Raw genomic sequence first — 24,352 nt, 5'->3', positions numbered from 1 at the left:
TGGAGGAGTGCAGCAGACACTGAGACTGAGTCCAGGGGTGGCTCCAAAGCGTATTTGGACTCAGGGTAGCAGCTGAGTCACACGCTCTGAGGTGAGCACATTAGCTTAAGGGGGTCACGAAGGAGCATCGGAGCATGTTTTGCAGCACTCAGGATATCTTTGGCATGATGTTGGATTGTTGTCACAGCTGAACACCACCTGCACGCATTGTTTTATTATCACTGCTGGACATTATTTGCACGCACTATTTAGAGTGCCAAAGAGAACTTTTTTTCATTATTTATTATTTATTAATTTTTTCATTTTAAAAAAGCAGGATACTTTATATTGAGCACTAAGCACTTTTTATGTTGATTGAGACACTATGTATGGTGTAACAAGCACTATTAAGCACTAATTTATGGTGTAACAAGCATTTGTTTTTTCACACCTTGTTTATTTATTCAACATTCATATTATTTGTATTTAATATTATCGCACTAGTAAGCACAGAGTTGGTTATTATTAATTTTGTTTTTGGGGTCACCCAAGCGCAGCGCATAACTTGTAAATTTATCCTATGCACGTTATATGAAGCGTGATTAGCGCATGCAGCTGGAGGTAGCACAAGCAAGGCATAAGATCATTGTGGCTCACAGAATTTTTCCAATTTGAACATTCCCATAGACACACTCCTAAACCTTGTGGACAGCCTTCCCAGAAGAGTTGAAGCTGTTATAGCTGAAAAGGGTGGGCCAACTCAATATTGAACCCTACAGACTAAGATTGGGATGCCATTAAAGTTCATGTGCGTGTAAAGGCAGATGTCCCAATACTTTTGGTAATATAGTGTATAAATACAGTGTGTATATAGATAGATAGATAGATAGATAGATAGATAGATAGATAGATAGATAGATAGATAGATAGATAGATAGATAGATAGATAGATAGATAGATAGATAGATATTATACATATGGGTCAACCATATTTGCACACTTTAGCTTCAGAAGAGATAGAAGCTTGGAATAAGGGGGCAAGTGCATACCTGCTGCTATTTTAGAATGATTCATTCTAACCCCCCCTTCTAAGAGAACACGCTGCACAGATCTTTGGGGCTGCTGTTAGAAATCATGGGGCCCCATATGGCCTGTCAGTTTTTTTTAACAACCCGGTTGGGGGTGGGCCTTTGGTGAAATCTCAGGGGTCTAAACACCCCTGATGTTTCACCTTTTGAGAAATGGACTGAGGACATAGATTCCTCAACCCCTTTCTCTGCAGCCTAAGATGCACTGCAGATGAATGAACATGAAGAATTCTGTACAGAGGCTCCCTGTTCATTCACACAATGAAGCTTCAGTTATGGAACTGCCCCTGTGGCTCCCCCTGCAGCAGCTACAGTCAGGTCCATAAATATTGGGACATCGACACAATTCTAATCTTTTTGGCTCTATACACCACCACAAAGGATTTGAAATGAAACAAACAAGATGTGCTTTAACTGCAGACTTTCAGCTTTAATTTGAGGGTATTTACATCCAAATCAGGTGAACGGTGTAGGAATTACAACAGTTTGTATATGTGCCTCCCACTTTTTAAGGCACCAAAAGTAATGGGACAGATTAGCAATCATCCATCAAACTTTCACTTTTTAATACTTGGCTGCAAATCCTTTGCAGTCAATTACAGCCTGAAGTCAGGAACGCATAGACATCACCAGACGCTGGGTTTCATCCCTGGTGATGCTCTGCCAGGCCTCTACTGCAACTGCCTACAGTTCCTGGTTGTTCTTGGGGCATCTTCCCTTCAGTTTTGTCTTCAGCAAGTGAAATGCATGCTCAATCGGATTCAGGTCAGGTGATTGACTTGGCCATTGCATAACATTCCACTTCTTTCCCTTAAAAAACTCTTTGGTTGCTTTCGCAGTATGCTTCGGGTCATTGTCCATCTGCACTGTGAAGCACCGCCCAATGAGTTCTGAAGCATTTTGCTGAATATGAGCAGATAATATTGCCCAAAACACTTCAGAATTCATCCTGCTGCTTTTGTCAGCAGTCACATCATCAATAAATACAAGAGAACCAGTTCCATTGGCAGCTATACATGCCCACGCCATGACACTACCACCACCATGCTTCACTGATGAGGTGGTATGCTTTGGATCATGAGCAGTTCCTTCTCCATACTCTTCTCTTCCCATCACTCTGGTACAAGTTGATCTTGGTCTCATCTGTCCATAGGATGTTGTTCCAGAACTGTGAAAGCTTTTTTAGATGTTGTTTGGCCAACTCTAATCTGGCCTTCCTGTTTTTGAGGCTCACCAATGCTTTACATCTTGTGGTGAACCCTCTGTATTCACTCTGGTGAAGTCTTCTCTTGATTGTTGACTTTAACACACATACACCTACCTCCTGGAGAGTGTTCTTGATCTGGCCAACTGTTGTGAAGGGTGTTTTCTTCACCAGGGAAAGAATTCTTCAGTCATCCACCACAGTTGTTTTCCGTGGTCTTCCGGGTCTTTTGGTGTTGCTGATCTCACCGGTGCGTTCTTTCTTTTTAAGGATGTTCCAAACAGTTGATTTGGCCACACCTAATGTTTTTGCTATCTCTCTGATGGGTTTGTTTTGTTTTTTCAGCCTAATGAGGGCTTGCTTTACTGATAGTGACAGCTCTTTGGATCTCATATTGAGAGTTGACAGCAGCAGATTCTAAATGCAAATAGCACACTTGAAATGACCTTTTATCTGCTCCTTGTAAATGGGATAATAAGGGAATAACACACACCTGGCCATGGAACAGCAGAACAGCCAATTGTCCCATTACTTTTGGTCCCTTAAAAAGTGGAGGGCACATATACAAACTGTTGTAATTCCTACACCGTTCACCTGATTTGTATGTAAATACCCTCAAATTAAAGCTGAAAGTCTGCAGTTAAAGCACATCTTGTTCGTTTCATTTCAAATCCATTGTGGTGGTGTATAGAGCCAAAAAGATTAGAATTGTGTCGATGTCCTAATATATATTGACCTGACTGTAAATGCGCTGCAGGGGGAGCCACCGCAGGATCAGTTTCAGCGATATGACAGTACAGCTGGCACTCCGCTCATCAGGTCGCCCCGTTGAACTGATGGGGCCTGGGCGCTGTACAGAGGGTCGGCTGTATTGCCTTATATATGTCAAAATAATTTTCAGTAATAATCGTGAATTTAACCACTTGACGACCAGAGACGTACCCGTGCGTTGCTGGACTTCAAGTGGTTATACTAGTATGATGCCTGCGGCTGCAGGCATCATCCCAGTATTGTTTTTTAGAGCCAGCGGTTGGCTTTCATGTAAAGCAATCCTAGTGGCTAACTAGCTGCTGGATTGTTTTTGCAAGCAGCGAGAGGGGACGTCCCCCCTCCCAGCTTTCATGAGCTTTCCTGTCCCACCAGAAGACCTGAACAACCATCTGACGCTTTCGCCAGCTGATCATAGAGGTAATCAAAGACCGAAATGGCTCTGATCACCTCTATGATATAGGAAACCGAAAGCGATGAGCATACATCACGTCCGGTTTCTCCGGATGTAAACAGCACCATTTTTAAATAGGGAAAGCAACTGAACACAGTGATCTTGGTGTGATCACAAGCTTTTAAGGGCAGAGGAGACATCTGGGGTCTAATAGACCCCAGATCTCTCCATAAAGAGTACCTGTCACTGCCTATTGCTATCACAGGGGATATTTATATTCCCTTTAATAACAATAAAAGTGATCAATAAAATTTCTTTTAAATCGACAGTGTAAAAAAAAAAAGAAAAATTCATGCACCCCTGTCCCCCTTGCTTGCACGCAATGACGAAGACACACATCGGTCCCGCACGCAAGCAAACAATAATCGGCCCGCTCATGTGAGGTATCACCGTGAACATCAGATCATGGGCAGTCGTTCTAGCAACAGACCTCCTGTGTAAATCTGTGGTGACCTGTAAAGGCTTTTAAAGCATCACCTATGGATAGTAAAATTTACTTTGCCATTGCTTGGGCGTGCACAATTTTGAAGCGTGACATGCATGGTATCTATTTACTTGGAATTACATTATCTTTTACATTTTTTACCAAACTGGGTATTATATTGTGTTTTTGTGCAATAAAATTTAAAAAAGTATATTTTTTCCAAAAAAATTGCGTCTGAAAAACCGATGGCTAATTTATTCTTTAGGGCCTCTGCTTTAAAAAATATATAAAGTTTGGGGGTGCTAAGTAATTTTCCAGTAAACAGTGCTGATTGTTACATGTAAACAATAGGTGTCAGAAAAGGGCCTGGAGCTGAAGTGGTTAAAGGAAAGCTAATAATGGGTAAACAAAATAAATAAACAGTGACATTTTAAAAAATATTATATATATAATCATGTTAGTTAAAAAAAAAAGAATTTATTAGCAAAACAATTTAAATAATAGTGTTTTGACAGTCTTTTCAACAGCAGTGGCTTGACAATACATAGCAAATAATGGCTCTCCTGACAGTACATGGGCACCAAATGGGCAATCGTATGCAATGCACAGGAAATAAACAGTTGTTTCAATATGTACTCATCAAATGGGAAATTATGACAAAATGCAGGCGAGAGATGGGCAGTTGTGACAATAGACAAACAACAAAAAACAATAGTGACAATACACAAGGAAAAAATGGGCAGTTATAATGATATGTGGATAGCAAACGGGTAATCCTGAAATTATGACAAACAGGCAATCGTAACAATATTATATACAATTATGCAGCACTAAAAAACACCCAAATGATGCAATGTCATAAAAGCAAGTGTATCATAAAATTCATAATAATAAAATTCATATTGAATCATAATAAATGAGTAATAAACTATAACAAGCATGTGGACTGTGAAATCTCCACACTAATAAATAATGTGCATTAAAAACCTTGATTATTATAATTATATTAAAACAGTCCAAAGATGAGCCTTAGCAAGCATGTGCACAGTAAGGTCTCCACACTACTGCAATGCGTATTCCACACGTGTCCTCCACCGATAATGGCTTACCAGATGAACTGTGGCTCTTAGTAAAGAAAGAAGAAAAAATTTTTGTAACAACCATAGATTCAAGTATGAATCCCACAGCTTCAAATCACATAAATTCGCTTAATCTCCATCTCCTTCTCAGGCAAAAAAAACAGTTTAAATCACATCCGTACTGTATGAAATGTATATAACATTCAGTAAATACTACAATGCCCAGAATCCTCGGTAATGGTGCGTGCATGCACCATGATGTCATGGCTTCTGACTCCTTCCAACGCGTTTCGTAATAAATACCTTCATCAGGGGCATAACAAACAATATACTGTCAAATATTTCTCCTCATTTTCCTACCTCCACTACCAACCCCACCCCAGCAAAAATAGAGCACACTTCGACTGGCTGCACCAGGGGTGAAGAGCAGTGATGTCTTGCCAGTAATGATAACCCATAGCAGCCAAGCAGATTTCTCCATTTAAAAGTTATGGAAACCATCAAGGTGTATTGTTGTTATATAGACCACTGCACTTTTTTAGTATCTAAATTATTCTTCTATGATATCTTTGAGAGACTATCACACATCTGTTAACAGGTGGAGAGGAGGTTGAATTCAATCAGCTTTTCTTCCGAGAAGATTTCATCTCTGACATGTACTTCGGTGGAAATCTCCATGGTCGGATAGCAACAGAGGACTTGCATTTTGGAGAAGGGGTCCATAGGAAAGCTTTCCGAAGTACAGTGATGTGTGGACTGTTGCCAGTGTTTAATCCGGGTCACATGTGTGTCCTGAAGGTGCACAATGCCATCGCCTATGGGACGAAGACCAACGACGAACTTGTGCAGAAGAACTACAAGCTGGCTGTACAGGTTAGATAAGCTTTAGATGATCTTTTACTATACAGAGTTGCTCATCCATGCCACAACTTTTATAGACAACTTTATAGACCTTTATATATGTAGCGCTAGCCCCGGGAGGGGCCGCTGAGAATATACCCACATCTACCAATGTAGTACAGAGTCTACCAGTCACACAAGCTCAATCCCACATACCCCGGCAATTCAGACTCAGTCTAGGGAATGTCTTTTTAGTACTTTTTGCTGAAGAACTTGAACAGAAGAGGGGTTTAAGGTCTCAGGATACTCCAAAACAATCTGCAACAAACAGTAGAGGACAAAATTCTCCCAATCTTCCAACAGCATCTTTCCTGGACTTAGTCGAGAATGTCCAATACATCTAGGACTCTACAGCAACAGTCCATAAAGCAACCTCTGGCACTTAGTTCCCTTCAGACACTTGCACAACTAACAGTCCCCAACAAGGTCTTTATTCACAATGGCCCAGGAACTCTCCGCCACCCAGCATCTGCGGGTAGATCCTTAGTGAGGGATATAACAAGATCTTTCCCCAAACCCAGTACTTCAGTGCAGTGCCCTCCAGCAAATGTAATTCTTAGGCAATCTTCCCTAGGCTCTTAGCCAAGCAGGTGCTGAGGACAAGACTACAGATTTTTGTCTTTAGTAGTTTTCTCCCAGGGGCACCAGCCCCCAGGAGACTGGAAGAAAAAAGAACAATCTGCTCAGGCCTCACATTTATCACCTCCCCAGCCACCTTCCGGATGTCTTCTTCCAGAGATTGACTGAGGTATGATAAATATTCAGCTGTTTGTTTGAATCCTCCAACCCTATGTTCTGGAAATTGCCAGAGTCAGGGGGAAGCAGTCAAACTCTCAGCTCTGGAAACCCTGAGCAGACCCACACAATCAATCACTGCTCTATTTACTACAGAAGAGACAAAAACTAAATTTATCTAGCAACCTGAACAGATGAAGGTGCTACATCTTCAACCTTCATAGATGTGTCTTTCTATCTATCTGAGCCAGGGCCTTCAAAGCCATGGAGGTCCCTTTACCCCTAAGTCACTGTTTGCCAATGCATGGGGAATGTATGCTAAAGACTTGCTGGGACCATTGAGCACTGCCAGGTTTGAATTCTCCTCTCGGGCTACTTTCACATGGGGGAGCATTAGCGGTAAATCGCTGCTAATTTTACCACTGTAATAGCGGCGCATTTCGTCTGCTAGTGGGGCGCTTTTAACCCCCGCTAGCGACTGAATAAAGGGTTAAAAGCACCCGCAAAGCGCAGCTGCCAAAGCACTTTGCAGGACCTTCGGCAGCGGTGCCCACTGCTGCTCCACGACCCGAAAGATGCTGCTTGCAGGACTTTTTCTAATGTCCTGCAAGCACAGCACCCCAGTGTGAAAGCACTCAGGCTCTCACACTGGGGCTGCAGGGGAGGCGTTTTTCAGGTGCTATTTTTACCCCAAAAGCACCTGAAAAAACACCCCAGTGTGAAAGGGGTCTTAGAGACTTTACCTGTGCAGGTAACTCTCATGAGAGTTTGCCAGGAAGGGAGGGGGGATGAGTCATAAGAGGGCCAATGAAAGCTGCAGGGCTGCAGGGCTGGAGGTGTGCCTCTGTGTGTGTCTGTGTAAATCCAGGAAGTGAACAGGCAGCAACTTCAGCTGCCCACAGTTAAAATGGTTGCAGCCAGACTTAGTGGAGGGAGATTTCTGCAGTATATTCGGCAAGTACAGAATCACAGTATATATAAAATAATATGCAAAGTGGTTGGAGGGAAGCTTCAGAGTGGCAAAAATGCTTTTATTACAAATTATGCGAGCAGACTGCAGTTAACCACAATATGGGGCATATGAAACATCCATACAGCAAAGGTTCATGAGTAGTGGGACCCATTCTGTACTGGGAGTGAGGTAACAGAAGGACGTTGACTGGTGGAGGGGGCAGTGGCTCAGCCTGTCCCTCCAAATACAACACATACATCAGAGCAAGTGTGTAGATCATGGTACAAAGAAGCTTAAAGTGGTATTAAAGCTTCCTTTTTGTTCTTTAAAAATAACAAACATGTTATACTTACCTGCAGTGGTTTTACACAGAGCAGCTCCAATCCTCTTCTTTTCGGGTCCCCCACCAGCACCCCTGGCTCCTCCCCCTTGAGAAGTGCCCCCAGAGAAAGTCACTTGCCCTGGGGGCACTGCTGTGTGCTTGCTCCTGAGCCACTGCTCTATGCATCCATTAAACAGATAGAGCCGCGGCTCAGCCCCACCCCCCGCCACTCTCTCTATTGGCTGTGATTGACAGCAGTGGGAGCCAATAGGCTCCGACCTCTGCCTCAGCCAATGAGGAGGTAGAGTCCCAGGACAGCCAAAGCTAACGTGAACATAGCTGGATTGGAGGGAGCTCAGGTAAGGATGTAAGGATACACAAGGTAAAAAACCTTTAGCCTTTTGAACCACTTTAAGTAGGAACTCTGTATCTTGGGTACTGCACACGTGTAGCTCATCATGGAGTTAAAGGGTAAGTTCACCTTTCTGAACATGTTACATGTTACACCCATATTTAGATTGTAACATGTAACCTGTTCAGCATCAGACTGCTCTCCCCCCAACACCTCCCCCCTCCCTTGTAACAGCGAGTCGGGGATCTTCTCCCTGCACCCGCTGTCACAATTCTAAGAGAGTGCAGCCATGTGGGGCTCTGCCTACATGGTCATGTCATTGATTCACAGATCCCTATGAATCAATGAACTACAGCTACCAACAGTCTTTGCAGCTGTCGGCTTGTAGTTCTCAATGAATTACCAGGGGGCTGTTGAGCGCTCTAGTTAGTTCATTGATCTTCCTGTCTTTTCATAACTTCCAGCCTGTATTGGAGGTATGGACAGACAGCTCCATAGACAGTCTGCAGGACCGTGGCATTATACCCACAATCTGCTGATCGCAGGTGCAATGCTTTTTAGGTTCCTAACAAAAAAAATAATAGATGCACTTTTTTTTAACCTGCAAAAAATGTGCATTTATTTTTATTTTTTGTAAAGATGAAGTCATCTTTTAATGCTTGACTTTTCATAAGCTTGTGGCTCCTGCCTGGTCCTCGGGCAATGATGAGCATGTCTTTGGGCAAAGTATTACCCAGTGCAAGGGTAAGTGATCCCATTCAATGCCTGGTGTAGCCCAAAGAACCCACCCCCAAGGGGGAACCTCTCATTTGATCCTGCTTGGTGCCCAATGAGAGAGGCAAACATGGAGGACATGAAGACTACCAGTCTACTCCCCTTATAGGCCTATTGATGGGACACCTGCCTTTACACACACATGAACTTTAATGGCATCCCAGTCTTAGTCCGTAGGGTTAAACATTGAGTTGGCCCACTCTTCTCAGCTATAACAGCTTCAAATCTTCTGGGAAGGCTGTCCACAAGGTTTAGGAATGTGTCTATTAGAATGTTTGACCATTCTTCCAGAATTGAATTTGTGAGGTCAGGCACTGATGGGGATCTGGCTCACAATCTCCACTCTAATTCATCCCAAACGTGTTCTATCGAGTTGAGGTCAGGACTCTGTGCAGGCCAGTCAAGTTCCTCCACCCCACATTTGCTCATCCGTGTCTTTATGGACCTTGCTTTGTGCACTGGTGCGCAGTCATGTTGGAACAGGAAGGGGCCATCCCCAAACTGTTCCCACAAAGTTGGGAGCATGAAATTGTCCAAAATGTCTTGGTATGCTGACGCCTTAAGAATTTCCTTCACTGGAACTAAGGGGCCAAGGCCAGCTCCTGAAAAACAACACTGAAACAGCACTGAACTTATTCTCTCTGGAGAAGAGACGCTTGAGAGGGGATATGATTTCAATGTACAAATACCATATTGGCGATCCCACAATAGGGATAAAACTTTTTCGCAGAAGGGAGTTTAACAAGACTCATGGCCACTCATTAAAATTAGAAGAAAAGAGGTTTAACCTTAACCACTTGCTTACCGGGCACTTAAACCCCCCTCCTATCCAGACCAATTTTCAGCTTTCGGCGCTGACGCACTTTGAATGACAATTGCGTGGTCATACTACACTGTACCCAAATGAAATTTTTATCATTTTTTCACCACAAATAGAGTTTTCTTTTGGTGGTATTTGATCACCTCTGCGGTTTTTACTTTTTATTAAAAAAATGTAAAAAACTGAATTTTTTTTTAAAAAAAGTTTATTTTTTTATATTTTGTTTTAAAAAATTTTAAACGGGTAATTTTTCTCCTTCATTGATGTACGCTGATGAGGCGGCAGTGATGGGCACTGATGGGCGGCAGTGATGGGCACTGATGGGTGGCAGTGATGGGCACTGATGGGTGGCAGTGATGGGCAGCACTGGCAGGTGGCACTGATTGGCACTACAGGTGGGCATTGATAGGTGGTACTTGTGGGCACTGATAGGTGGTACTTGTGGGCACTGTTAGGTGGCACTGTGGGCACTGTTAGGTGGCACTGTGGGCACTATTAGGTGGCACTGTGGGCACTATTAGGTGGCACTTTTATTGGGCACTGATGAGGCAGATGTGCCTCTTCCACTAAGGGACCGATGTCCTTCACATCCGATCCGGTGATCGGCTTTTTTTTCTACTCGCGCTGTCAGCGTGAGTAAAAAAAAAAAACGATTACCGATCTTTTGTTTACATCATGTGATCAGCTGTCATTGGCTGACAGCTGATCACATGGTAAGGGGCCAGGACCGGCCCCTTACACAGATCGGTGATCAGCCGAGTCTCAGTGACTCGGTGATCACAACGCGCCCGGCGCGCGCCCTGCTGGGCGCGTGCAGGGAGCGTGCACAGGGGAGGACGTCATATGACGTCCTCCCGGGAATGTAGGTCCGCGCTGTAGCCGTCATTCGGCTATAGCGCGGATGCCAAGCGGTTAAACTACGTAGAGGGTTCTTTACTGTAATGCCCCATACACACGGTCGGACTTTGTTCGGACATTCCGACAACAAAATCCATGGATTTTTTCCGACGGATGTTGGCTCAAACTTGTCTTGCATACACACGGTCACACAAAGTTGTCGGAAAATCCGATCGTTTTAAACGCGGTGACGTAAAACACGTACGTCGGGACTATAAACGGGGCAGTGGCCAATAGCTTTCATCTCTTTATTTATTCTGAGCATGCGTGGCACTTTGTCCGTCGGATTTGTGTACACACGATCGGAATCGGAATTTTATCTCCTGCTCTCCAACTTTGTGTGTCGGAAAATCCGATGGAAAATGTCCGATGGAGCCCACACACGGTCGGAATTTCCGACAACACGCTCCGATCGGACATTTTCCATCGGAAAATCCGACCGTGTGTACGGGGTATAAGAGCGGCAAGGATGTGGAATTCCCTTCCACAGGCGGTGGTCTCAGCGGGAAGCATCGATAGTTTCAAGAAACTATTAGATAAGCACCTGAACAACCGCAACATACAGGGATATACAATGTAATACTGACATATAATCACACACATGGGTTGGACTTGACGGACTTGTGTCTTTTTTCAACCTCACCTACTATGTAACCCCACACCATAATTCCCCCTCCACCAAATCATTTGGACCAGTGCACCAAACAAGGTCCATAAAGACAAGGATGAGCGAGTTTGGGGTGGAGGAACTTGACTGGCCTTCACAGAGTCCTGACCTCAACCAGATAGAACACCTTTGGGATGAATTAGAGCAGAGACTGCGAGCCAGACCTTCTCTCCAACATCAGTGCCTGACCTCACAAATGTTCTTCTGGAAAAATGATCAAACATTCCCATAGACACACTTCTAAACCTTGTGGACAGCCTTCCCAGAAGAGTTGAAGCTGTTATAGCTGCAAAGGGTGGACCAACTCAATATTGAATCCTGCCGACTAAGACTGGGATGCCATTAAAGTTCATGTGCGTGTAAAGGCAGGCGTCCCAATACTTTTGGTAATAAAGTGTATGTGCAGAAGGGACACCTGACATTAAAGTGAACCTGTTGCTTTGCCCTAATTGCTTATTATGTCGGATCTAGTGACATTATTCTTGTCTCAACTTTTTGATTGTTTTGGAATTGCATCTTATATGCCCTTTCCTTCCAGGAATGCCATGTTCAAAACACTGCGCGCGAATACGCCAAGATTTATGCGGCAGAAGCTGAGGAACTGAAAGAGTTCGGGACAGTTCCAGAGTAAGTGACGTGTGTGAGAAGTCTATTAATGTTTAGCGTTATCTGTTGCACTCTTAGGGCACATTCACATGGGCTGTGGCCCAAAGCGCAGATGGCTTGCGTTGCGTGCACCGCCCAGCCCCATCCAGCAGCTGTCAGCCTCGTATAGAGTTTTACAGGTAAGCGGTAGTGAGGCTGCACAGCGCTCCTGTGCAGGATGTATACATGCTGGATCCACCATGCTTTGCTTTATAGCTACAGCAGAAGGTATATCCCCTGTCGTGTACGGCGTTGAATGTAACCCATTCAAGTGAATGGGGCTGCACTGCAACTGCCAAACAATTGCGTGCAGTGCATGTGGTTGCAGCACAATAGTCCAGAATTTAAGGGGGTTAAAATAGGAGACGAGGAGACGGCCTGTCAAATGCTCTCTCAAGTCCCGCTGATTGGAAATAAGCTGCAGAGAATATCCCGGCCTACTTAGTGCAGTGCACGGTAGCCTTTGTTTTTCTTGCCCATCCTTTTATACCCGCAGTAGGAGCGTTGCTTTTATCTTCCCAGGGATCATGGGAGATTTGCTGTTCTTAGATATCAGATGTGAAAAGGTTGTTTGAAACTCAGTCCGTCTGCCTCCTGCATGTCGGAGGGGCACCTGTGTCTGTCTATTAGCAGCAGCCGGCTACTTGGAATTGTAGAGAAGCTGCGGAATTCATTTCTGACATTTTACTGACGGATCAGAGAGCAGGAGGAGGCCAGGAAGGGGTGCACTATTATCTATTCGGGTTGAAAAGGATACATTTCTTCAATGACATGGTACTTGTAGCAAAGGGTTGAGTGAAAGACTATTACAAGGAATACAACTACAACTGTGATGTAAAGTAGAAGCATGGTGACCTCTCCTTCTGAAAATGCTCAATCTGACCCTTTGCCGTCAGTCTCCAGGAGAAATATGCAGTTCAGGCTTTGACTACTTGCTGCATGCTTGTTCTGGGTTTTGACTCCTTTTCATTTTTTTTTTTTCTTTTTTTCATTTTACATTTTTATTGTGGAAATAAAAGTTAACAAAATACTAAAAGATCATGAGAAAGGAGGAGACGGAAGTCCTCCCCACAATGATAGAGTATACGTCTTACATGAAAACGGGCGTAAAGTTACATCTTGATGGTTACATTCAAATGCCGCGTACAACTTGTCTTGTATACCAGGGGCGGATCCAGAGTCTAGTCTCGGGAGGGGCACTGCCAGAAAATAAGGTTTTACGGTCTTACGGAACTGAATTTAAAGTATAATACAGTGTACATAGGTCAGTAGTATGTAGGGTAGTGTACAGAGGTCAGTAGTATGTAGGTTGGTGTACAGAGGTCAGTAGTATGTAGGTTGGTGTACAGAGGTCAGTAGTATGTAGGTTGGTGTACAGAGGTCAGTAGTATGTAGGTTGGTGTACAGAGGTCAGTAGTATGTAGGTTGGTGTACATAGGTCAGTAGTATGTAGGGTAGTGTACAGAGGTCAGTAGTATGTAGGGCGGTGTACAGAGGTCAGTAGTATGTAGGGCGCTGTACAGAGGTCAGTAGTATGTAGGGTGGTGTACAGAGGTCAGTAGTATGTAGGGCGGTGCACAGAGGTCAGTAGTATGTAGGGCGGTGTACAGAGGTCAGTAGTATGTAGGGTGGTGTACAGAGGTCAGTAGTATGTAGGGTGGTGTACAGAGGTCAGTAGTATGTAGGGTGGTGTACAGAGGTCAGTAGTATGTAGGCTAGTGTACAGAGGTCAGGAGTATGTAGGCTAGTGTACAGAGGTCAGTAGTATGTAGGGTGGTGTACAGAGGTCAGTAGTATGTAGGGTGGTGTACAGAGGTCAGTAGTATGTAGGGTGGTGTACAGAGGTCAGTAGTATGTAGGGTAGTGTAAAGAGGTCAGGAGTATGTAGGGTGGTGTACAGAGGTCAGTAGTATGTAGGGTAGTGTACAGAGGTCAGTAGAATGTAGGGTGGTGTACAGAGGTCAGTAGTATGTAGGGTAGTGTACAGAGGTCAGTAGTATGTAGGGTAGTGTACAGAGGTCAGTAGAATGTAGAGGTCAGTAGTATGTAGGGTGGTGTACAGAGGTCAGTAGTATGTAGGGTAGTGTACAGAGGTCAGTAGAATGTAGAGGTCAGTAGTATGTAGGGTGGTGTACAGAGGTCAGTAGTATGTAGGTTAGTGTACAGAGGTCAGTAGTATATAGGGTGGTGTACAGAGGTCAGTAGGTTGTAGGGCAGTGTGCAGGGAACAGTAGGGCACACGCTGGGGGGGATCGGGAGGGCATATACTGATACACTGGGGGGGGGATTCAGGGTAGTGTAAAGAGTATAGGGTAGTGGATCAGGAGGGCATTCACTGATACACTGGGGGGCATCAGGAGGGCATACACTGATACACTGGGGGGCATCAGGAGGGCATACACTGATACACTGGGGGGGATCAGGAGGGCATAAACTGATACACTGTGGGGGGGGGGGGTCAGGAGGGCATACACTGATACACTGTGGGGGGGGGGTCAGGAGGGCATACACTGATACACTGGGGGGGGATCAGGAGGGCATACACTGATACACTGTGGTGGGGGGGATCAGGAGGGCATACACTGATACACTGTGGGGGGGGGGGAGAATCAGGAGGGCATAGACTGATACACTGTGGGGGGGGATCAAGAGGGCATACACTGATACACTGGGGGGGGGATCAGGAAGGCATACACTGATACACTGGGAGGGGGGGATCAGGAGGGCATACACTGATACACTGTGGGGGGGGGGGTCAGGAGGGCATACACTGATACACTGGGGGGGGCATCAGGAGGGCATACACTGATACACTGGGGGGGATCAGGAGGGCATACACTGATACACTGTGGGGGGGGGGGGGGGGTCAGGAGGGCATACACTGATACACTGGGAGGGGGGATCAGGAGGGCATTCACTGATACACTGGGGGGGGTCAGGAGGGCATACACTGATACACTGGGGGGATCAGGAGGGCATACACTGATACACTGGGGGGGATCAGGAGGGCATACACTGATACACTGGGGGGATCAGGAGGGCATACACTGATACACTGGGGGGGATCAGGAGGGCATACACTGATACACTGGGGGATCAGGAGGGCATACACTGATACACTGGGGGGATCAGGAGGGCATACACTGATACACTGGGGGGGGGATCAGGAGGGCATACACTAATACACTGTGGTGGGGGGGATCAGGAGGGCATACACTGATACACTGTGGGGGGGGGGGAGAATCAGGAGGGCATAGACTGATACACTGTGGGGGGGGATCAAGAGGGCATACACTGATACACTGGGGGGGGGGGATCAGGAAGGCATACACTGATACACTGGGAGGGGGGATCAGGAGGGCATACACTGATACACTGGGAGGGGGGATCAGGAGGGCATACACTGATACACTGGGAGGGGGGATCAGGAGGGCATACACTGATACACTGGGGGGGGGATCAGGAAGGCATACACTGATACACTGGGGGGGGGGGTCAGGAGGGCATACACTGATACACTGTGGGGGGGGGGGAATCAGGAAGGCATACACCAGGGGGCAGTCATAATCTTTTAATGAGTTCAATTTCTCACTTGTCATGAAAAGAAGATGAAGAACTCATTTGTCATCTAACAGCACCTCTATGGTAAGCTGCAGTAACTCAGCATAGAGGTGCCTGTAAACAAATCCACAATGTAGTGCTGGCAGCAGAGCTCGCCTCCAGGAACTTTCACTCGGCTCTCTCTGCTCAGCAGCTGCACACATCTCCCTCTTCCAGACGAGCGTGATCTCGGGGAAAAGGCACCTCCCCATCCCGCCCACTCAAGCAGCAGCCTGCAGGAGAGAGGCTGAAGAACTGCAGGGGGAGGTACAGGGGGCGGAGAGTGCAGTCCCGAGGTTTCTAATTCTAAGCAATAATTCATGCTTAGAATGGCCGCAGATCTGGTTACTCGGGGCGCGCTCAGCCTCAGTCTTCAATATTTTCTCAGGGGGTGCAATTGCCCCGTTGCCCCCCCCCCCCCCCGGATCCGCCCCTGTTGTATACACACGGTCACACAAATGTTGGCCAACAATTCTGAGCGTGGGAACGCAGTGACGTTCAGTGAGTTCAATGGGCCATGCTTTGCAATGGCACAACTTGCCTACTGAGTTCAGTGGGGGCCTTGTCATGCAATGGCACAGCTTTCCTGTTGAGTTCAATGGGACCTCGCCATGCAATGGCACAACCTGTCTATTGAGTTCAATGGGGCCATGCCGTACAATGGCATAACCTGCCTATTGAGTTAAATAGGGCTTTGTTGTGCAATGGCAAAACTTACCTATTGAGTTCAGTGGGGCCTTGTCGTGCAACGGCACAAACTGTCTATTGAGTTCAGTGGGACCATACCATGCAATGGAGTAACCTGCCTATTGAGTTCAATGGGGCCCTGTCGTGCAATGGCAAAACTTACCTATTGAGTTCAGTGGGGCCTTGTCATGCAATGGCACAACTTTCCTGTTGAGTTCAATGGGACCTCACCATGCAATGGCACAAACCTGTCTATTGAGTTCAATGGGACAATGCCATGCACTGGAGTAACCTGCCTATTGAGTTCAATTGGGCCATGCAATGCAATGGCGTAGCTTGCCTATTGAGTTCAATGGGGCCTCGCCGTGCAATGGCACGACCTGTCTATTGAGTTCAATGGGGCCATGCCGTACAATGGCATAACCTGCCTATTGAGTTAAATAGGGCTTTGTTTGTGCCATGGCTCAACTTGCCAATTGAGTTCAATGGGGCCTTGTTGTGCAACGGCACAAACTGTCTATTGAGTTCAGTGGGACCATGCCATGCAATGGAGTAACCTGCCTATTGAGTTCAATGGGGCCCTGTCGTGCAATGGCAAAACTTACCTATTGAGTTCAGTGGGGCCTTGTCATGCAATGGCACAACTTTCTTGTTGAGTTCAATGGGACCTCACCATGCAATGGCACAAACCTGTCTATTGAGTTCAATGGGACAATGCCATGCACTGGAGTAACCTGCCTATTGAGTTCAATTGGGCCATGCAATGCAATGGCGTAGCTTGCCTATTGAGTTCAATGGGCCCTCGCCGTGCAATGGCGCAATTTGCCTATTGAGTTTAATGGAGCTGAGCCATGCAATGATGCAACTTGCCTATTAAGTTAAAGTGGGCTTTCCCGTGCAATGGCGCGCTCCTGCAGCATTATAGGGTTAAATCAGGTGGTGAGAAGGCTTTATAATGCCTCCTCACCCTCTGTCCAATGTTTTTGGAGGGCACTGCACTCCACCACAAGTCTGAAAGATTCCTAAAAGGGTGGGAAAGGGACAGTCAGGCTTGTGGAGGGAAGCACAAGATGATGCTGGATGTCCTCCATCCATGAAATGGTTAAAGGCAGTACCAGGCACATTCTAACACACAACAACACACCAGAAGCAGTACAATCGTTACACTCATTTGAACCCAGACCTCCATCTTCCTGTGTCAATGCCCTACACCAGACTACTCCTAACTGCAGCGCTCCGACAAACACAAATGTCTACAAAAAAAGTCTACCAAACTAGATGACGGAACTTCCAAACAGGAAGTTAAAACTACTGCAATACTCTTCACAAGCCGTCCAATACAATAAAAACGTAAGTCATGAATTTTTGAATGGTGAAGTATCTTTGTGAATATGCCAGGAATGCTGGGAAGGAGCGGCGTTTACTAAGTGCTCACTGACAGATGAATCTATCATTAGCCGCAGTGGTACAGTCAGTGCTATCCGCTCGCTGTGGGAGAGACGCATTCCGCCAAGATCCTGGCAATCACAAAGGTAAAAGCAGAGAGTTCTCTGGGCACATTGATTAAAGAAGACATTAATTAGATGTTCTGTCCTGCCAAGGAGAAGGAACACACTGATAGGAGGGAAGGAGCCACTGCTGGCATTAATAAGGTTCACACTGGCTTCAGCCTACAACTCTGCATGGAATCATTTCACTTGAAATAATCACTTTAAAGCCAAACTCCGGGCAGATTACTAAATTCACAGGGGAAGTTCAAATAGTGGAGCTGGTTTACCTGACAAAGAATCTGTATCTGTGTCCATCCAGTTCAGGGGTTTACACAGCTCTGCCACACAGTACCGTCAGGTGGATGACACTGGAGTCATCTCTGCACTTTTAGTGCCGGTTCACGCAGCGACTCTGAAGCCGCCCCGTACAGCGCAACTTCAGCGTGGCTTGCAAAACGACTTCTGTATAGAAGTCAATGCAAGCCGCTCCGAAGTCACCCCAAAGTAGTATAGGAACCTTTTTCTAAGTCAGAGTGACTTGAGTCGCTCCTATTAGAACGGTTCCATTGCAATGCATAAAGCGTGACTTTTCAGACGGCTAAGTCAGGTCGTCCCTGTGTGAACCGGCACTTACACCAACCTGTTTTTGACCACTTGACCTCCGGAAGATTTAACCCCCCCCCCCTTCATGACCAGGCCATTTTTTGCGACAATTGCACGGTCGTGCATCGATGTACATAAATGAAATGTATATAATTTTTTCCCACTAATAAAGCTTTCGTTTGGTGGTATTTGATCACCACTGCGATTTGTATCTTTTAAACTATATAAGACCAACAATTTTGTTAAAAAACAATATACTTTCTGATTTAAAACATATTCAATAAAAAAAAAAAAAAAAAAAAAAATTAAAAATCAAATTTTTTCATACATTTTGGGCAATATGTATTCTGCTACATATTTTTGGTAAAAAAAATCCCAGTAAACATATATGGATATCTATATATATATATATATATATATATATATATATATATATATATATATATATATATATATATATAGTTTGCGCAAAAGTTATAGCGCCTACAAACTAGGGAAATATTGGAATTTTTTTTTTAATATCAGTAATGGCAGCTATCAGCGACTTATAGTGGGACTGCGATATTGCGGCGGATAGTCTGACACTTTTTGAAACTTTGTGGGAACTAGTGACACCAATGCAGTGACCAGTGCTAAAAATATGCACTGTCACTGTACTAATGACACTGGCTGGGAAGGTGTTAAACATCTAGGGCAATCAAAGGGTTAAATGCGTTCTTAACCAGTGTTTATGTGTCTACTGCGTTAGGTGCTTTCACTAAGGGATGTGATGGATTTTATTGCCTGCATTTCAGGGAAAGAAGATCCATCACTTCCCCCTGTCATGACCTGTCTTGTTTACATAGGCAGAGCTCTGTTCTGTGTCTCTCCTCGCCAACCAGCAGGTGCCGGCGTCCTCCGCGGCCCGACCCATGGGGCCCTCGGCTATGCTCTAGGGAGCCACATTCCGGTGCTGTGGTCCCTCTCCTCAGATTGGAAGAACCGCGCCTCGTTCCCCCCCTGAGTCACCACCATCTCCATTGTGCGTCGAGGTTCTCCGCTCTGCGCCGTCAGATACGCCCGTAGCCCACCTGCTTGGCTCCTGCTCCCGCCTGGCATCTGAGCAGCTGTACGGCGGCGTGTGGACATGCTTCCTGCAGGTGAGTAGAGAGCCGCTCACCACCTAATCTCCTGGAGCCCGGGGGATCACGGCACGCTCAGTCAGCGTGTCTACTCATGCCACGCCCCCCGACCGCACAATTGTCATTCAAAGTGGGACAGCGCGGAAAGCTGAAAATTGGCCTTGGCAGGAGGAGGGGTAAAAGTGGCCGGTAGGCAAATGGATAAATGAAAGGTACAAATTTAAAATATTTGAAGATGATTTAGTTTAAGGTGTTCGATTTTAGTGATTGGTAAACTTGGTCATCAAAATAATGCTTATTACTATGAAACGCAAAGTAGTAATAGATTCAAAATAGAAATACAATACAAACACTTATTTCTTATGGTTTTAGTTAAATCAATTAATTTCCAGACGGCCCCAAAATTTAACTGATATTCCAAAAAGATATATTTTAGTAAAGTTTTCTTCCTTTTTTTTTTTTTTTTTTAGGATTATCCCAATTTTTCTCATTCACCGTCCAGCAAACAACATCCCATATGCTACAGTGGAGGAGGAGCTAATAGGAGATTTTGTGAAATACTCCGTCAAGGATGGAAAAGAGATCAATGTTCTCCGGAGGGATTCGGAGGCTGGACAGAAATGCTGCACCTTCCAGCACTGGGTGTATGAACGGACCAATGGAAACTTGCTTGTCACAGATATGCAAGGTGGGATATGTTTACTTTCTTTTCTGTATTGTCATAAGAAGGTGTGCCTTCCATGATATTGAAATACATTAAAGTATATTTAAAGCCAAAAGCGTAGGTAATGGTTAAAGTGGTTGTAAACCTTAGACATGAATTATGAACAAAGCATATCCTTCTATAAAGTGCACTTGTCTCAATCAAGAGCACTAAGTTTCCTTTCTGTCTGCTCTCTAGTTCCTCTGCTGTCTGCATGAGTCACTTCAGACAGTTTTTCCTGACACTAACAGCTAAAAAGGTGACAGGGGAGGGAGCTCCAGCACGCAGCCTTTGATTGACAGCCTCAGCTATGTTCCTGTGTGAAGGGGGGGGGGGGTGGTCCCTTCTCCCCAATCAGCTGTCAGAGCTTTTCTGATTGAGTTCTGCAGAGTGTAACTTCAGATCCTCGCCCCCTGTTTTCTGACAGCTCAGACAAACTGTATAAATGCTGGACTTTGAATGGTTGTAGACAAGAGAAGACTGCAGATAAACAGGCACAACTTCTGTAGGAGGATTTGTTTCATCTCTGTGTATCACCAGAGGTAAGTCACTTCACTGGGTGTATGCAAGGGTTTACAGCCACTTTAAAACTCCCTTCTCCCAGCTCCACTTAAGGTGGCCCTGAATATGAGGGGTGGCTATACTATCCATGTTCAATTTAAATGACCCTTTTACTTTTGCCAGCTTTGGCAAAGAAAAGGGTGACTTTAAACCCAATTTTCAGGCACAAAAAACAAAATTTGAATACATTCCCTAATAGTCACAAAGAATATAAATCCACTTTGCATGCAACAAAAGCCTTTGCAAACAGTTATTACCTTGTAAAAGTAGCAGTGACATTATCACTGTAATGTACATGTCATGTGCAGAGCGCAGAGCTGTGGGAGGGGCTCAGCAGGTTCCACCCACTACAGGCTGCATGCAGAAAACTACAGGAGGGGGCGGAGACCAGACCAGTCACTCTGCACAAGGAGAGAGAGCAGCAGTGAGCGGTCTTTATTACAGGAAGCTCCTGCACAAAGGGAAAGTCTCACACTGGATTACTGCACAGATCTGGAAGAAATTCACAAAGCACGCCAAGATTTCAGAAAGAATACACATGGCTTTTGCATATAGATGACAGTTGCTTTTCCCGGAGTTTTAGCTTTTAACCACTTCCTGATCGAACTATAGCTGAATGAGGGCTACAGCGTGGTCATCCAGTTCTGGGAGCGCGTCTATTGACGTCCTATTGATGTCCTCCCAGAACCGCGACCTCCTTCGGACACAGCTGATCACAAATCGGGGTAAAGGGCCAAACACAGCGGCCCTTTAACACATGATTAGCTGTGTCAAATCACAGCTGATCACGATGTAAACACACTTGTCGGTTATTGGCATTCCTCTGTGAAGAGCCTGTAACCGGCAAGTGGGAAAGGAGACATCTACACTGATAATCAGGGCACTGATCATTGGTGTCCTGATGATCAGTGCAGCCCCAACAGTGCCCATCGGTGCTGCCTATCAGTGCCAATCAGTGCTCATTAGTGCTGCCAATCAGCGCCCATCAGTGCTGCCAATCAGTGCCTATCAGTGCCACCAATGAGTGCCTCCTCATCAGTCCCACCTATCAGTGTCTAACAGTGCTGCCTATCAGTGCCCATCAGTGCTGTCTATCAGCGCCCATCAATGCCACCTATTAGTGCCCTTCAGTATTGTCTATCAGTGCCCATTAGTGCTGCCTATCAGTGCCGCCTCATAAGTGCCACCTCATCAGTGCCCATAAGTGCCGCTTCATCACTGCCCATCAGTGCAGCTTATCATTGCCCATCGGTGCCGCCTCATCAGTGCCACCTCATCAGTGCCACCTCATCAGTGCAGCCTATCAGTGCCCATTAGTGCTGCCTCATCAGCGCTCATCAGTGAAGGAGAAAAATTACCCGTTTGCAAAGTTTTACAACAGAAACAAAGAAAAACATTTTTTTTTCAGAATTTTTGGTCTTTTTTTTGTTTGTTTAGCACAAAAATAAAAAACCCAATAGTGATTAAACACCACCAAAAGAAAGCTCTATTTGTGTGAATGTCACATGAGTGCAGTGTTGCATGACCGTGCAATTGTCATTCAAAGTTTGAAAAACTGGCCTGGGCAGGAAGGGGGTGAAAGTGCCCGGTAGGCAAGTGGTTAAGCAGGCTTCTTCTGCTTTGCTTATCTCTCTTATTTCACTATGGTTTTTATCCACCTATGGACCATACAAGAAGCAGTATAGAGCAATATGTAAGGTAAGCTGTAGCCTCTGTAGATATCAATTGGGAGACATGAAGCCATCCATATCTATTCTTCATAGCAACCAGTTAAGTCGGGTTAATGTGGACAACGCCCCCTTCTCCTTCCCTCTGGTCTTTACAAATCATTCCAACAGTGGTAGGTCATCTCATCCGCTCGTGCTGACCCTAATATATCGTTCTGTACTGCGGTGGGTGAGTGAGGAGGCTGCCAGGGAATGAGATTTCGAGTCCCATTCCCAGCAGGGAACATTCTGATATCAATGTGAAGAAAATCACTGGCACCAGACACATCAGAGCTCTTCTACCATCTGTCTGCTATTTAATGTGACTTACAGCATTCATTTCACAAATTATAGAACACTTCTGCACCGTACCAATTAGAATCATCCGAATGATATCTTTATTTAAAGGGTCAGTCCACTCTAAACTAATATTTCAGGTTTTGGTATATGCAGGAGTGTTAAAGAAGAACGTCACCCGGGCATATGAAAATTAAAAGTCAGAATCTACAAATACTGTAGCTGCTGATGTTTAGGAAACAGATACGTCCCATCCCATGGAGCCTGTCTTCCCTGCAACTGACTCTTCACAGGGCTTCGGATCATCAGCGCTGCCATCTTGGGTTTGGGATACTAAACACACACAGTTTAATTGACGTTGTCCCTTCTATTTCTTTTTTTTTAAATCAAAGAGGTTTATTAGAAAACAAAACAAAGAAAAAAACTTTACAGCTCACATTTAAGGCACATAATCTGTCAAATATTTTAGTTACAATCGACAGACGTATATTCATACATTAAACATAGCATCAAATACCACCTCACAGTATGCAATTCAGGTAGTTCTTCTACAGGGACTGATTATATGTACGTCAGCACTGTATTCAAATTTTTATGATGTAAAAGCTTTCCGTTCACCACCCTCAGATTGTATCTCCCGCTTTCCCATCTATGCAGTTTACCTCAACAGTCTATCTATTACCAGCTGGGGAGAGGCCGGAGGTATCCAGCCAGGGTGCCCACAGTTTGTCGAACTTTCCCGGGCGTCCTCTATGTTGGAGAATGTGTTTCTCTAACCGTATGGTGTCTCCCATCTGGGCAATCCATACCTAACGTTGGAGGTTCAACCGCCTTCCAACGTCTAAGGATCAGCTTGTGAGCCTGAAACAGGGCCCTGACCGTGGCCTGTTTACATCCATAGGGTTGTCATCTAATATCCCCAGTATACATGGTTTTGTGTCTATTGGTATGGTAGCCTTGAAAACTCTGTTAATGGTGGATAAAACTCCTGTCCAGAACAAATTAAGCTTGGGGCACCTCCAGAGCAGATGTATTAGGTCCCCATGATCTCTCACGCACCTGGGACAATTGGAGTCCGGTCTAACTCCCATCCTGAACAATCTGTCTGGCGTATAGTGTACTCTAAGTATTATGTATAACTGGGACAATCATTGGGCCACATTCAGGGAGCAAAGTTGTACTGCCTGGAGTGCCTCCTCCTATTGTTCCTCCTCAAATGTTCTCACATCTCTCCCATTTGCTCAACACTCCCAGGGGAAACCCTTCTAGGTAAATATTGAGAATCATGGAATAGGATCTAGAGATGAAGCCCTTATACTGGGACACCTCAGCCATATATCGTAATATCGGGGTCGGTGAGAGAGTCCACGGGCCCCCCCCCCCAGACTGTGCCGCCACCGCATGTTGCAGCTGCATATACTAGAAGAGCATTGATTGCGGGAGGTGAAATTGCTCCCTCAACTCAGGGAAGGGAATCGGTCTTCCTGCCATAAATATATGTCGTAAATGTGTGACCCCGTGTCT

The 24,352-nt window shown here is 45.3% G+C and overlaps 1 protein-coding gene across 1 annotated transcript in view; it reads left to right on the top strand.

Annotated features, from left to right (window-relative positions):
• ALPK2 (alpha kinase 2) overlaps nucleotides 1-24,352 on the top strand; it is a 133,322-nt gene that overhangs the window by 91,872 nt on the left and 17,098 nt on the right. The window contains exons 6-8 of the mRNA XM_073630467.1: nucleotides 5,595-5,869; nucleotides 11,954-12,042; nucleotides 20,032-20,249. Of these exons, the coding sequence (XP_073486568.1) occupies nucleotides 5,595-5,869; nucleotides 11,954-12,042; nucleotides 20,032-20,249 (582 nt within the window). The remainder of the gene's footprint in view (nucleotides 1-5,594; nucleotides 5,870-11,953; nucleotides 12,043-20,031; nucleotides 20,250-24,352) is intronic.

This window comes from Aquarana catesbeiana, linkage group LG01 (genome assembly GCF_042186555.1).
Source record: "Aquarana catesbeiana isolate 2022-GZ linkage group LG01, ASM4218655v1, whole genome shotgun sequence".
In the NCBI taxonomy this organism is placed as follows: domain Eukaryota; kingdom Metazoa; phylum Chordata; class Amphibia; order Anura; family Ranidae; genus Aquarana; species Aquarana catesbeiana.
This window is presented reverse-complemented; position numbering and strand designations above follow the sequence as displayed.